The 16,688-nt window shown below is 40.6% G+C and overlaps 1 protein-coding gene across 2 annotated transcripts; it reads right to left on the bottom strand.

Annotated features, from left to right (window-relative positions):
• Positions 1 to 10,058: 10,058 nt before the first annotated feature.
• slc16a9b (solute carrier family 16 member 9b) lies at positions 10,059 to 16,549 on the bottom strand. Of its 2 annotated transcripts, XM_072667864.1 has the most exons (6): positions 15,498 to 16,549; positions 14,560 to 14,793; positions 13,723 to 13,866; positions 13,142 to 13,237; positions 11,676 to 12,515; positions 10,059 to 11,372 (listed from the first exon to the last, which is right to left on the bottom strand). In XM_072667864.1, exons 2-6 carry the CDS (start codon positions 14,762 to 14,764, stop codon positions 11,188 to 11,190), a joined length of 1,470 nt encoding a protein of 489 aa, XP_072523965.1. In that variant the 5' UTR covers positions 14,765 to 14,793; positions 15,498 to 16,549; the 3' UTR covers positions 10,059 to 11,187. The 2 variants fall into 2 exon arrangements, with proteins under 2 accessions (XP_072523965.1, XP_072523966.1); XM_072667865.1 differs by lacking the exon at positions 15,498 to 16,549 and having other exon boundaries at positions 13,723 to 13,892; positions 14,560 to 14,680.
• Between the last annotated feature and the right edge of the window lie 139 nt (positions 16,550 to 16,688).

The raw sequence follows: 16,688 nt of genomic DNA, 5'->3' as shown, positions 1-16,688 counted from the left end.
GAATCAGGTCTAATGCCAACATCAGTTTGCTGTAGAATTGCCTGCGCTATAGGCTATAGAATAGCGAGGACAGCTGACACTGATATTTAGTTGCTTTTAAACTGTGGTGTTGACTAACCAAAATCCAACATCTTCCAAACATCACGTCCCAGTGTCATATTGAAGTAAAATATCAACATTTAGTACAGTGAACTCACAACATCTGCAAAACTTCATAATGTTCATTTCCACACATGAAATGCTGACATTGTTAGACATGTATATGTTATGTTTTAAAGAAACCAAACTGTGTTAAGTAACAAAAATTCAATGTTTGGGTTACTCATTTAGGCCCAACTTGGATTTAAATATTTGGATTAGAGTGATTTTCATTTTCAACTAAAATTCAATGTCTATCCAACGTCCAACATCCCTCTGACAACTAACGTCCGGTGCCTGATGTAAATAATTCTTTGTTACGGAACAGAAATCACTATGCCAACACTATGCTTAAATATTGGTGTGATGTGCGACTATGAAAAGAAAGCCCTAACAGTCTGTCAAAAGGCCAATATTCCAGAAGGCTTAGGGACATAAAGGCTTGTTTTTTGATTAGCAGTATTTACTGCCTTGCTGCTCTCCCATGATAACTATTGTTATAAATGTTGTTAGTTTGTTTATAAAGAAGAATAGAACTATTTGACTAAAGACTAGTGATAAAAGCTTTCTTTTTATTGACAGAGAACTCTGCATAGGAAAACATTTGACCAGTATCGATATCTATACAATCTGCTTTGTTGAACTACATGCTACAAGCTGGTTGACCAGAATAAGGTATGTTTTCATTTAAGGTTGATGATATAGCTGGTCTTACATGACCAAACTGGTCCATCGGCATGACCAGGTTGATGACCGGCTTGATAATTTTGCCATTTTTTTTAAGCTGGTACACAGCTATACTGTGACAGATGCAGTGTGCGTACCATCACACTCAAGATATAGCATATTCTATGCTAGCTGACCGGCTAAACTGGTCTACCAGCTTAATTTAATTGATCATGATCATGATCATACCATCATAGATTATATTTTCACCTGGTTGACTAGTTTTTCAGCCACTTTGGCCATTAATGACCAGCTAAAACCAGCAATCAGCAAAAGTTGGTTTTAACAGGATTTTTAGCAGGGACAGCAAGCTACATTTCCTGACAATATGATCAAATAATACTAATTACTACATGAAATAATCATATAACAAACAATTCATTTTGTGAAACATCTAATGTATCTCAAAAGCAATCAAGCAGGGCAGAGTCAGGCCTTCCCATTCAGAATAAGATTGCATGAGCCTTTGAAAAGGAGAGGGATTGTGTGAACAACAACTTCACCTGCCTAGAAATCATTGCAACATGATGCCTTTCCCTTCTGAAACCTGGAAAGTGTGTTTTTCACAGACTAACACAGTTCCCCAGGGGTTAATAAAATGTCTGTGACACTACAAAAAATACATCAAGGATAAAACCCAACAGCGGCCTTTTCACCCTGTTTAAACAGCCCTGGTTTGTGTGCCTGTTCCTTTAAGGTGTGCTTATATTTGCCTTGGGTTTGACTGAACACTGCCCATTGAACTCTGGTGTGCACCAAACAAGCAGAACTAAGACCACCTGAGCTCACCTAGCACTGGTGCAGTTTGTTTGAAATATTAAGACAATACAAACCAAAGGCATCTAAAGGAACCAAATGCAGACATTCTAACATTTCCTAGCTTGGTCTTCATTTACTTTACCTTGAGTTCACATCGCGCACTCTCTCTCTCTCTCTCTCTCTCTCTCGATCGTGAGAGACTGTACAGGGGAGTCAGAAGGATGGGGCTGGATGAGAAAGCGGGAAAGCCTGAGTCACTCCAGCAAAGAGGATCTCTGAGCTTTCATGTACCTGACTCATCTCTATGCATGGGCATAGAGGGGGATTACACACTGCAGACGTCCAGTTATAGCTCTGGTCCGCATTTTAAACAGGCAGAGCACAGGGACTCACTGTAATAAAGTTCAAGCCCTCCCTCCCTAGTTCCTCTTTTTGCCCAGGGCTCTTGAAAAATGCTTGGACACTTTGAAATGTCAAAAGTTCCAGGCCTTGTGAACAGCAGCTTCTCTGCTTTACGCTAAATCCCTGTTTTTTATGCTCAATGCTCTGTCATGCAGTAAACAGACAAAGATGTGCTCATTTTGGCAGATAATATTATGCAGTGAGATTCATTCATTCTGAGGGAGTGTGATACATAAATAATAGATGGCACAGAAGACAGACAGAAAAAGAAAGCTCTGCTTAGTCATGGTAGAAAGGAGCTGGGCCAGGTGGAAGAGAGATGAAGAATAAGGTTGGCAGAAAACTGCCGGCTTAGTGAAGTGGTGAGGGGAGGAGGAGGGAGAAATCAGCCACAAATAGAGCTGCTGGTTCAGGCAGAATGCACAATATTCAGTGAGATTCAGCTTTTTTTATTCTTATAGTCTCCACTCAGGTCATTATATGTTTCTGGGCTGGGTTTAATTTTATTTTGGGCTGTTTTGCAGACAGACTAACTCTGGAGTTTTTTTGAAATCACTTTCAGTGCTGGATATACTGAGGAGTTCCATTAAAGCTCCATCTGGAATTTCTGGACTTTATACTTCTTATGCATGGCATGGCATGGCCAAACTAGTGCTGTTTCAGCTTTTTTCCCAATTACCACAGGAGTATGATGGTAAATCCAGTTACAGTAAAAGGTGTTTTCCTTTATGTTGTCGGTATTAAATGGCAGTAAAGTTACTCTATTCATTTGCTGAAGAGTGTTATTGATCTTCTGAATGTGGTTCACAGTGTAGTTCAGTCTTGGTGCCATTTAAAAAAAGAACTAATGGGGTTGTTTGATGTATGAACCTTAAATATGCTGACATTAACTAAATTAATTGTTGTGTTTCAGTAACTGGTTTACACACAATCTGACAAGAGTGTATGATGGTAACTCATAGGTGCATGTGGGTATATCTATGCTCCTATTTGTTTTATTTCCCATGACAAACACATATATTACAGGAAAGACATATAACTTAGCTCCCCTACCTACTGTTGTAAGATTTTTGAGGAAGAAAAGCTACCATTTGTAGACATAAAAAGAGGTACTTGTTTTTTTATTGTTACCGAATGTTCCAGTGTAAAGTTTCTAGATTTCAAGGTCTGATAAATAGTACTTAACAGGTTTTCCTAGAAAAGTGTCGTGTCAGTTTATGACAGCAAGTTAGCACCCTATGACTTTTTATGGCCTTTTTTATTTCTGATGATGAGCTGTGATAAGCAAGACAATGCTGTCTACACAATCAATACAAAACCCTGACCTCAAGCAGTACATCACAGTAAATACAGTACAGTACACAGTATATATATATATATATATATATATATATATATATATATATATATATATATATATATATATATAGGGTTCACATACGTTTTCACATCTTTTGGGGGGGGGGGGTATTAGGGTATTTAGCAGGTGTCAGTAGTGAAAATAACAGATAAAAGCAATGACTTTAGGGCAGTGTTACTTTAGGGCAGTGTTCTTCAAATCCAGCCCTGGAGGTTTGGGGATTTCTCCACATGGACACACCTGGATTAAATTGATAATGATAAGTACCAGGTGTAGTCAGTGTGCTTGAGCAGGGAAATCACCAATCTGTGTTGGACACTGGCCCTTCAGGCCTGGATTTGAAGAACCCTGCTTTAAGGCATAGGAAAGAGTCAGATATCAGGGGACCAAACAAATCTAATAACTATTTCAGGATTGAAGTGTGAATAAAAAACATACATGGTTACATGGTTTTATGGAAAATTCCACCTTCAATAAAACAACCTGTAAACTTATCGATAGGATAAAGTGGTTAAATCAACTACATTATTCCTCTGTTCACAGAGACATGAGGAAAAACGAAAACAAAGATTTTGCTGGTTTCAGATGGTCTAAGATGGTTTAAGATGGTCTAAGTGGTTGAAAAGCTGGTCATTCAGAGGAATTATACCCTATGCTGGTAAGCCAAAATCAAATAAAATTTCCAACAGTAAAGTCCAACAGTATGATCAACTTGACCAAGCTAATGGTTAGCTAGTTTGGCAAAGCTTGTTGACCAGTTTGATCATGCTGGTAATTCTTTTCAAACAGAATGGTCATGCTTGACATGATGGTCCACCAGTATGGTCATGCTGGTCAAATAGTGTGGTTATGCTAGTCAGACGCTGCAGTAGAGGAACAGATGCTCTGTTTTTACTTTGATTCCATAACAATTAATTAGGATAATTGTCTGGCAAAAAGTCACTATATACACTTCCATGCTTCAGCTTTTACCTGCTGAGCTTTGTGTTGTGCACAAACAGAGTCCTGCAGAGCATGGTCTCTGCTGGGCTATTTATACTCTGATCAAATACAGCAATCTAAACAGCGCGCCAGAGCAGCAGTGTGGCCTCAGCCCTGTTGCCATAGTCACACGGGTGGCCATCGATTCTGCACAGTAATAGTAGACCTGCTGAAGACACGGCCAAAAATACCCCAGTCAAACACAGACTGAATGGTCTCATACCTCCTTGTAGTTTCAAAGAGTAGCTGCATAGACTTGATGACATCATTTATTACCATGACACATGGTGTTTTATGCTCTCCAGGAGTGATTTTGCTTTGTACTGACATAATGATCTGTTTAAAACTGCTGGCCATCTGTCCCACAGTAAAAATAAGACTGCAGTCGTTTATTGGCACTAAAAAAGAAATAAGAAGAAATTTCCTAAGATCAAATTTTCTTTGAAATGAGATTGAGCCAAAGCTAAATGTCTCCCTCTGGTGTTGAGCAGAGGTGCAGGTCAATCTGACCATGTTGCCTTCAAACCTAAACTGGTTGTGTGTTTTATCCTCATCAACCAGCACTGCCCATCCCTACATCCCTTATCTAAATTGACACACCCTCTACAATCTTAAGTAAATATCATAGCTGGTATTAGCCTCGGTTATGTCAACAACAGGTTACTAAGCTGCTTGAGTTCCTGCATCGACTGAGAGAAGGGCACGTTGCTAGGCAGTATGAGGCCAGCTGTCTTTCAGCTGACCCCAAAGCCCTTATATACCTCTCCACGTTTATGGATGGGTACTAGGCCATGAGATTCTGCAAGTTTTCCATTATTGATCGAAGGTCCTGTTTGTCAAACCCTCATAAACCTCTCAATTATTCCATGCCACTGTGGTTCTCAAAGGTTCTTCTAGATACATTTAGGTCCTGTCTAAACTCAGTGTGAGACTTCATCTTAGAAAATGTCGTTTCTTTTGGAATTCGCTTTTACATCTCAGGAATCTTTCTGCTGTCTATCAGAGAAGGATGAGACCTTGTTTTTTTCTCTTTTTTTGTCCCCAGAACTTCCAAAATTTCTACAGTGGTATTCTGCTGATCTTCGCTTGTCTCCTGTGGGGGTTTGGTTCCTATTTTATAGAATAGGGCTCTCTGGAACAGATACCCATGAACCGACAGGCTAGAGGGATTGACATTGAGCTGTGGAGCAGTGGAACTGTGTTCTCAGGAATGATGGTGCTCCATCCGATATGTTTGGGATGAGTTGGGGAGTTGGGGATGATGTAGGGTGGTGATCATCCATCATTCTGACCTCACTGAATGCAATCAAATCTTCACAGCAATGCTCCAGAATCTAGTAAAAAGCCTTTCCTAGACAGTAGAGACAGTTACTCCAACAGGATACACTATTTTTTGGGACCTATCATTTCAGAAGAAGCAACGAAAGAGCAGACCAGTACTTTTGTCCATACAGTGTATTTCTCTTCAGATCAATCAGAAGACTTGTTCCGCACACAAGGCTTTAGCAAAACTAGTTCCCCACTGTTTCCTGATTAGAGAGTTAAAGCTAATCCAACAAGCATTACCAAACGCTAGTAGCAAAGTAAATTAGAGCCTTGCTGTCTCCAAGACATCTCTACATAAAAGCTGGATAATATTTTAGTGCAAACACTGTGGATTGTGCAAGACCTTCCACATAATGTAAACATGTAATATGTAAAAGTTGTTACCTTACATTTGTCACACATTTGCGCTGTTGGGTTTAGCTGAGTTTTGGACAGAATGCTTACTGCAGTATAACACACCCAGGCAGTTCTAAGACAGCCCTCACCAGCTAATCTGTGTGTTTTATTTGGGTGACTATATTTTAGTTTTCACAAAAGAGGACGCTGGGGACACACAGGTGTTCGTCGTGGTTAAAATGTAGCTGGGGGGGGACCTAAGTTGTAGGACTTTGACACTGTGTATGTATATGGTTAGGAGGGAGTTAAATATCTGTAACATTAACTATGGTAATGAACATTAATAAATTAGTATAATACATGTGTCAAATTTCTATCTTGTTCCTATCTCAAACGTCAACTTAAAAAAAGTAGAGCACATATGTGTTTTTTTGTATATATTTTTTCTCTTCAACCAATTTAATTGGGGCAGTGGTGGCTCAGTGGTTAGAGCGCCAGGCTATTGATAGCAAGGTTGTGGGTTCAATTCCCAAGCTCGGCAAGCTGCCACTGTTGGGCCCTTGATTAAGGCCCTTTACCTTCTCTGCTCCCTGGGTGCTAGAGTGTACTCACTGCCACTAGTTCACTAGTGTGTGTGTGTTCACTACCACAGATGGGTTAAATGCAGAGGACAGTGACACCTCTACCTTTAATTTACAAAATGTTCTCCTTGCCCAAAATTTAGCCAGACAAAATATGTTTAGTAGGAAGACTGTAACTGTAATTTTACACTGGAGCTATGTGACTAATGTAGCGAAAGAGTAATAATTATAAGCAAATAATCTGAAAATTCCATATGTAGTAGTAGCCATTATGGAATCAGAATATCATACTGGGTTAGTACATGTAGTTTGCACAGTGCCCGCTGGTACTGGGGTATAAGCTTTCTTTTTAAGTCAGTATTTAGCTAAAAAATGTAGCATATTTAAGTTATATCAGAAGAAAGGTGATTGGGGAAAAATAAATAAAAAAACATTGCCATCCTGTCCAAGGTGGGCAGCAGGCCATGGGGATGTATTCTGAAACCTCTTGTGGTTTTAGGCCATTGTCATAACAGTGACTGGTTGAGAAGAAGAATGCCTTGCTCTCTTTGAAGCCTGTGAATCATTTGGTATTGAAATGCAACGGTTACTGGAATACAGGATTTGAGCAATATTGTGGGAGCGGCCCACCTCTGAAGCTGGTGAGCCTTTCATGACACAAGATTACTTAGCTTTAGGGAGGCCAAAATCATTTGGACTGAAGAATATACACTTCCCTTTCACCAACCCCCTCCAGAAAGCCTTGGTATTGAACTACTCCTTTTTAAATTGGAAAGGCAAATGACAGACGTGTAAGTACTTTTGAAGCAAACTTCACAGAACATCAAACAGATCTGTGATGGAAAGCAGTGATAGAAAATTAAGATATATGTTGAATGAAGGCAGATTTTCTCTTCCTATAATAAATAAATGTACAGAGCTTCACACACATATATTGAGTATTTGGTCTGTCTTTAGCCTGGATTTGTCTGTAAACCCGTGTGCTTGGCCAGCCTCAGCTTTCTGTTCTCAGCTGACAGAAGTGGATTCCGGCATGGTTGGATGTGTTGTGCATTCTGTGATGCTTTTCTGCTCATCACACTTATATAGTCATCTGAGTTACTGTAGCTTTTCTGTCAGCTTGAACAAGGCTGACCAATTTCTGTTGACCTCTTTCTCATTAACAAGGCATTTGCAGACACAGACCTGCCACTGTATTTTATGTATTACACCAATCTAAGCAAAATCTCTAACCCCAGACACTGTTGTGCTGAAAATCCCAGGAAATCAGCAGTTATATTAACACTCAAACCAGCTTGTTTGATACCAACAGTCATGCTATGCTATCTGAGATTACTGAGATCAAATTTTTCCACATTTGGATGATCGATGTGAACATTAGTGAAGCTGTTGGCTCATATCTGCTTGAATTTTGCTTTGTACTGCTGCCACATTATTGGCTGATAAGGTAATTGCATTTATCAGTAGGTATACAGGAGTAGGTGTAGCAAGAGGTTGCTCAACCTATTCGCTGTATTTAGTTCAGTTCCATGATCAGATGAGTCAAACTGAAGTGAATTGGGATGCACCTAGGAAAGATGTCAGACTCTATTACAGAGTGACAGTTCAAAGGAAATGATCTTTGTTCTTTTTCAGTTTTACAGCAGCTTTTAACACATTAAAGGCATTACACATTCTCATTACCTCTGGATGGATGTTGGAAACCTTACATTTGGTCTAATAAAATGCAGTGGAAGCACCTTTGGCATGGTTCTTCACATTTGAAGGAGACCTTCTGTCTCCATATGAGTGGAGGTATTCCTTCAGTAACCTCTAATTCTCCACCAGATGTCTAGCTTCACAGGAAAACAAACCCTGCTCACTGCTTCTATATTTGAAGCTAGAGTGCCTTCCACATATGCGGCACCCTTGGTTAATAACTTAATGTCTCTTGTCTGTGTCATGATTTAAGCCTCATTTGTGTTCATTTCATGTTAACTAGTTTTGTGTTCCTGGTCAAAAACGATTGGCCCATTCTATATAATTAAAAATCTATAATAGTGCATCGATTACCACCTCATGTTGTTATACATCTTTAGTTAGCTTAGATAATTATGAACATTACATGTTTTCAACTATTTGCTCTTTATGTCCTGAGCTCAGAGGCATCATTTATATCAAAACACAGGAATCTACATGATTGAACTCCTGTTCTTGGCCAGATCACACCTTGGTCAAAACATTTGTAGTATTAGGAAGAAATCAAGATCTTATATTATATATATTTGACAGCTAAAAGTAGAGTTCCTGGTCTGCATTTAAACCAGTAACTGCCTACATCAGAGGCATTGCTCATATCAGTGAGCCAAAATGACTTAAAGCAAACCCAAAGCCTTTACTGTCATCAGGACATTAATCCCCTGCTCACAATGACTCATTATACCAGTGCATACCAGTGAAGCATACAACGTCACAATCGCCTTGATTTTTCTAGACATGGGTCTTTCAGATACCCACAGTGAAACACTAAAAATAAGCCCAATGCATGTGTATCAAGCAACTTCAATTGCAATGAAAGTTCTGCAACTCAAAGTAGTCCCTGTCCCATCAGGAGATCACAGGTCTGATGCCGGTAATGTTGGTAACTGTAATAACTGCTAACTGGAAACTTTTTCATTAAGAAAAGTTGGGCGAGCACACGGATACTGTAAGAGGGCTCAGTATAAAGGCTATGATGCAGTGGAGTAAATAATAAAAGAAAGAAGTTCAGTTATGAACAGCTTAGAAGAATCATTTTAGTTTGATGAGTTTGATGGAGTGAAGAGGTTTTCTAAAGCTGGCCTATCTTACTGTGCTCACAAGAGAAAATCAGTGTGTTGCTGTTGAGGTTTATGTCGGAAAGGCTAGAATGGTGTGCAAACCTTGTGGAAAAGCAGCTTCTAGGTCTAAATCTCTAATGAGCAAGTAGAGCACAGTGGCAAGTAAAGACTCTAATGGCATGAGGAAGAAAACCCTGAAAAACCAAGAAGCTAAAGAGGAACTGATCCTCTTCCAGATAGACCAGTCATTGGGAATTCAGAAGGCTATGGGGACGGAAGCCAGTAAATCACAAAGGCAAAACAACTGATGGCCCTTGAGCCACTGCTTGCTGAAGTGTTTGTGAGTAGCAGCACAAAAGGGGGTTAAATTTAGTAGGAGTGATAAAGTGGCAAAGTGAGACCACAGAAAACAGAAAAGAGCCCTAAATTACATGACAAAAGCACAGGGGGCTAGTAACAGGGGGCTAGCCACAGGGAGCTTGCAACAGGGGGCTAGAACAGGACAGGTAAGAGGGTGTTAACTGTGACTGTGCCGTTTCACTTTAAATTCCATTTGCATTCTAATCTGCAAAATATGTAATACATTTATTATGATTTAGCATTTCCATTACTGAGCTGTGGGTGCTGACGGTGCTTTAAACCAAGGCTGTCAAGATTTTATGCCACTTTTTTATTTTTATCTAAAAAAACAAAACAAAACTAAACACAAAAAGTGAAAACGACATTAAGAACCATAAATACATAAATAACACAGTTGGCTTCTCGTGGTTTAAGACAGTGTAAGGATCAACACACCCGCCGGCACCATAACCAAAGAACAATTCGATGACGTTTGTCATGTTTTTACAATACTAACATCATAGAGACAGATTTCAAGTAACAGTTCTTCTTAAAGTCAGCTAAAAGACAGATGAATCATAAATACACTGTGCAGTCTACATCAGTGCAAGTAAAAAACAATCTACAAGAGTTAGGCCAAAGAGTATACAAATAGAAACTAACCAAAGTGACAAAAAGTGGTTACGACATGTTTACATGTACATATTGCTTTATATCAAATTGCTTGAAAACAGATCAAGCCTGGTTGGCTAATAACTTTATCCAACACACAAAACCACTCTGAAGTATCAGACTGGTCACTCTGTAAAAACAAGATGTGCCTCTGACATACAAAGGTCAGACGTATGAAATGAAAAACCCCGATAGATGATGCAGCATGAAGAAAACCATCTCGCTTTACAATTTGTGATGCATGAGATTGTCGACTCTTACAGACAAAAACACTTTGGTACAATACTTACAATTAAATGTCAAGATGGCAACAAAACACTGTAAATCCTCTTTACATTGTTTGTTTAAACTGTTGGTGTAGTGTTGCATATAAGTAAAAAATTATTACAGCCATCTCGTAATATTTTTTTTTCCATAAAATGTATCTGTTTGTCATGGCATTGTGATCCCAATACCAGTATATAAAAGTTTACAGAAGCATGGACATGCACTTCAAGCAAAATAAACACGTCTGAAATCTCATCTTCTCATATGCTGGAGCCTCATAAAACAAGGCTAGGAAAAACAACTGAGGACAAGCTTGAGTCCATCAGTTCATGGTATTTTCAAAAACACAAACTCAAGTTACAAATCAAATAACACAAACAGATACATCAACAATAAGGCAAAAACAGTAATAGGAAAGTAAATGAGCAAAAAATCAGCCTCCAGTTTAGTCTGTGTCTTTAGAAGGCTGATTACCAGCAATGAAATGTTGTGCATTTGTACTTCAGGCTACAGCAGCCACTTTTTCACAGTCGTCAGTACACTCTTCATCAGGTTTAGAGTCTGAATCCTGGTTGCCATTCCAGCAGAACATCCCAGAGAGCAGCAGCAAAACTCCACCCAGCAGCACACAAGTCCCACTGAAGTAAAAGGCCAGGTCATAGGACTGCATCCAGTCATAGAACCAGCCTGCAAAAAAAACAAAAAAACCATCATGGAATCATTAAGGTGACCAGGAATCTTGTATGTTGCCTAATTTATAACAAAAAGCCTCATCAGTGGGCAGGAGCCCAATATGGGGGCGAAAAGGACAATTCTAAGAGCATGCGACTGACAGGGGCCCTAAAAATGTAGTAAAAATGAAAAAGAAAAAAGAGTATTTGGGCAGAATTGAGAATTGTTAGGGTTATGGGGCCCAAACCAGTCTTTAGAGCCTTTTTAAATGGCCCACAATTTTGCTCCAATCCAACTTAGCAAAGTAACACTGCTTACCTACAACTGGAGGTCCCAGCATAATCCCAAATCCACCAAAGAACATCAAGATCCCATAGGCCTCGGTAAGGCGCTCCATGCCCACCACCTTGGTGGTCATGTAGGGCGTGACGGACCAGTTCCCTGAGAAGAACCCCAGCACAGCTGAGATGACCTGGAGCCCGACATAGCTCTTGGTGACTGGGATCACCAACAGAGCTGCCCCGCTGCCTACCAGAGTGAAGGCGTACAGAAATACGCTATTCATCCAGCGAATGTCTGTCATCACACCTAGCAGGAGCTTCCCCACTCCAGCTGCCATGGCAATGATAGACACTAAGGGTATGACACTGATTCCCTCAATCAACCCCTCGCTCTGGGCTACATCTTCCAGGAAAAGTAGCGGGGGAAAGGCGCCCAGACTGTACAGGAACAAAGCAGCGCACATGGCCATGAAGACGCGGTCCTGCAACCGCTCTGCCATGCAGCGAAAATAGTCAGAGTAGGCCTTCTGCTTCTTTTTGAGGAGCTTCACCAAGGCCGAACAGCTGAGGAACCTCTTCTCATAAGCCAGAGGGTCTTTAGCGTCTATTGTGATCAGCAGGTCAGTGACCGGTAGGTTCTTTTTGATGGAGCTTTCCCTGGCTAGCGGCCTTTCTCTGAGCTTCTCTTCCACTTTTTCCACCAGGGCAGCTCTCTGTTTGAGGTAGTAAGCAGGTAAGTGCAACGGCCTCATCAGTCCACCACAGGCAATGATGTTCAGCGCGAAAGAGCCAATGAGCAGTAGACAGCCCTCGAGACCAAAGAGCTCAATGAATTCATTCTGCGCAGTGGCATAAAGGAATCCTCCAACACTTGTACCTAACAAAAAGGACCAATGGTAAATGCTGTTAGTAATCTTCCAGTCAAGTTATATTGTAGGGAAGTCTCAAAACCTCATATCATATTGTATTGTTTCTCTCTTCTTTTTGTTTGATTTTAATTTCTTACATTATAAAGCACTTTCCGTTTAGTGTATCTATGTTGATTTGACACCACTGTGCCAAGCCTCTACTAACATACTTTTATACTGATGAAAATGGAGCCTTTTGAATATGGTCTGTAGTAATGCTATAAGAAGTGCTATTAGATTCCTAGGAGAATCTTAGATTCTAAAACAACATTAAATGAGAAAATACATTTGCACACTTACTTTAGTTCACTACAGGATCCTACATAGTACAGTTTTGCATACTAACCAAAGCCTTGATATGAATCAAATTATAAATGAAGAACTAAACCCCTAATTTTTGGCCTTGACAAACATCAGATAATAATAATCTGTATTTTCTGAAATGCATTTTAATCTAGTACAGTTAAAGTAATAGACGTAAAATGGACCTGGCACCGAAAAAAAGAAAATGCAATTGAGTGAAATTGAGTGACAGTAAAGACAATACAATGGGACAAAGCTGCCTTTAAAAAGGAATGGAATTTGGCATTGTTACCTGTCGTAACGATGCCAAGGGCAAGGCCACGTCTCTTGTCAAAGTACTGGCATGTGATGGTTACAGTAGCAGCATACAAAAGCCCACAGCCTAGTCCTGTGGAAAAGAAAAGCACAAGGTTATTGTGTGAATCCTGCGGGAAGTTTATAGTTCCCAGCTGACTTCACTATGACTATCCACACTCTCTCCATGAGACATCCATTCCATGTCTGCAGAAATGTATTGAAAACCAATGTAAATGTAAAATACTGTACTGCAATCGTAGAGACTTCAATCCTTATAAGTACACTTAATATATTATTTCATTTATTTTCTTGCCATTTCCCCCAAAAACATACTAAGGGTGTTAAGCTCTTTAGCAAATCACTAAGTAAGTCATCAAATTTCACCACAATTAACAAGAACTATTTTTTTTAATATACAAATGTTACTGTTGGGATGCAAATATTTAATACACACATGTTGGGACTTGTGGCAGTCATGCAAAAACCTTCAGTTTCAGTTGAAAGGCTTCCTTTACATTAGGCATTAGGCATTTACATACCCCTAACCAACAGGGCTTATAAACGGCTGGGACTTACCAACAACTATGCCATAAGAGAACATGAGAAAGTGGACACTGGGGGCAAAGGCGCTCAGCATGAGTCCTCCGGAGATCATGACACCGCTGAAGATGGTCACAGGCCTGGCCCCAAAGTTCACCACACAGGCACTGCAGATGGGACCTGCACACAATGAGGAGAGCATCATCCTGTTACAGAAAGCAACAGGGTCATTAACTCAGACTTGAACTGGATCTTCTTTATATCTGAAAGCACTGATTTATACTGCATCTGAGTCGATTTTATAGACAGAAGGTCTGTGATAGTAGTCAAAAGAACATGTGCATGAATGCGGTGTGGATTTTGCAGACTCATGGAATTTTTATTGCCATTGGAAATATATTCTGCAAAAAAAAGAGACCAAATGGTGCAGAAAAGACAGTTTGGTTTGCTAGTGTTATAACTGCAACCTGCACTGTTCTTTCTTAACTGCATGTGTTTCATAACACATAATGACATTTGATTAACCAACACCAAGGTCAGGTCTTATCAGTTCAAAAGGGGTGCGTCAGTTTGAAATCCAACCTCACATTTTGCTATACCAATTTGTCTCACCAAGGTGTATATATATATATATAAAGTCTGAAGCGTTGCTCGATGGACTGGATTATTTCCGTCTATTGCCTTCATGATTTGTGTTATGCAAGGAAGTCTATTCACTGTGACTGACCAGTGCTAAAATTTGCTAGGAAAAAGGGGGTTAAGCAGGGACAACAGATAATACATTAACTTGACTTAAAATAACTTGAAATACCTCCTCCTAGTACACCAAAAGAGGCTAATCATAGGGCATCTTGAACTAGGCTATTAACTTACTGGCAATGAGTCCAACCCCAGACACCAGGGAGCCCACCCATGCAGTCATTCCCTTACTCTCCTGGAAGGCACTCAGCCACTCTGGGTAGAGCACCCCTACAGACTGGGGGGAGCCATAGGCCAGAAGCTGGGCCATGAAGGAGGCCACTACAATGGCCCAGCCCCAGCCCCCATCCAGAGCTTTCTTTGAGTTCTGAGGACTCATTGTTAGATGCTGGGTTCTTCTAGGAGATCCTGCAAAAGACAAAAGAAATAAAAACACACATGTAGATAGACATACAGACCGCAGAATCTATAGTGTTGGATCAACACTGAAGAAATAAATCCAGCACTTGGATAGTTCTCACACTTGTGTAGGCCAAGCTCTTGAGGTACTTTAGAAAGAAACTGTACACAACAGTGCCACCAAGCAGGAAATGCACATTCTGCTCTGTGAAATACACAGCCTGGCCATAAATCCAGCAAACAATCTAATAGCTACCAGCTACCTGCAAGGTTTGTCAACCTGAACCCCCCTCTTGTAGATAACGTCCAACCCACAGACCTCCATATGTTGCTCCACACTGATACACATCATCATCATCATCATCAGCAGCAGCAGCAGCAGCGCTGAGGCGCACCGGTGCAGAGCGCAGTGCTGCAACTCTCAAACCCCACCATCATTATTCACTACTTATATCCCCACAAATACGCAAAACTCCTCTTATAACACATTAGGGCCTATTAAAACCAACACCGGTCCACATTTACATGACAAAACAAACAAACAAACAAAAAAAAAACGTACCAAGCATCGACAACAACAATCCCGTTGCTACGTAGCTATTTTTAATATTAGTAGTATTTTTAAAACAAAACAAAACAAAGCAAGATGAAGCATCACAGAACCCGTTCAGTTTAATATTACACTTAAAATAAAGCTGAAAAACAGCACTTACCGAAATACAGCAGTGATAATAGTGCGGGTTTACTGAGCGCAGTGCGATGGGCTACTGGCTCGTTGGACCACCATGTACCGTGATGCTAATATCATGACGGTTTGAAGCAGTGACAGTAAAAAACAGACACTCGTACAGGGCTCTTCATCCCAGCTCTTGTTCACTGTCTGTCCTCTCTCACCTTCTTTCTCTGTCTCTCTGTCTGAGCGCTCTCTCTCTCTCTCTCTCAGGCAGCTTTTGTTGGCCGGTGCTGAAACCGGTTTGAAGCTGTTCTCGCTGGTCTGCCTACATTGCTCCGAACTTCCTCATCATCCTCTACATTTCGCTGCAAAGAGACAAGAAGAAGCGTCGAGCTCGAGCTATCTGACCTGTTTTCATACCGAACTAGTGTTGTTCAGAGTCTCGTATGAGAATAAAATTGTGTCATCGTCGTGATCGAAATGTGACTACCCTCACGACTTTGAGGAAAACCCAAACAGCACATAAGGACCAGGCGTAGTGTTACACTAGCCTACAAGGTGTGACTGACTGTAGTGCTTCCTGCCATTTTACTGCCGTAACCGTCTTTGTTGTCGGCTGGTGAGATTTAGCTAGCTAACCTCTCTGCTTCTTTTCTTTAATCCTCCGTTGATCGTAAACAAGGTGCCACGTGTGTCAGTGAAACCGCACGTGCTGTGTCCAGTCCAAACCGGTTGCTGGCGACGATTCTGCCTCCGCGCCCTGTTTCAGGGATGTGACAGCCACTGTCCTTCGTGGGAAACATAGTCCTGTTCGTCCTTTGTCTCTCACAAGCCATAATAGTCCACAATTTAACCCACATAATACATGCTTAGTGAGCTCAACTCTTCCCAACACGCTCTAACTTAATTGTACATGTTCTCCTCTCTTCTTTTCCTACACAAAATGGTGGGTTTCTGAAGGACAAGGACAAGGCTTGTCACCAGATATAAGACCAAACACTGAATACATCAGACTCAGGGTAGTTAGCAAGACTACAGCCCATAAACACACCAGATTATTCTTAAGGCTTCAGTCATTTTCTAAAGGCCTAGGGTGAGTTTAGTGCTACAGTAAAAGATCAGTGGGATCCCAGACTCTGGCCTAGAATATACAAAGAGACAGCAAATATAATGGAATAGACAGACAACACAGGCTAAATGAAGTAATTATGCTGGTCAGAACTGCACCATT

This window comes from Salminus brasiliensis, chromosome 22 (assembly GCF_030463535.1).
Source record: "Salminus brasiliensis chromosome 22, fSalBra1.hap2, whole genome shotgun sequence".
In the NCBI taxonomy this organism is placed as follows: Eukaryota; Metazoa; Chordata; class Actinopteri; order Characiformes; family Bryconidae; genus Salminus; species Salminus brasiliensis.
This window is presented reverse-complemented; position numbering and strand designations above follow the sequence as displayed.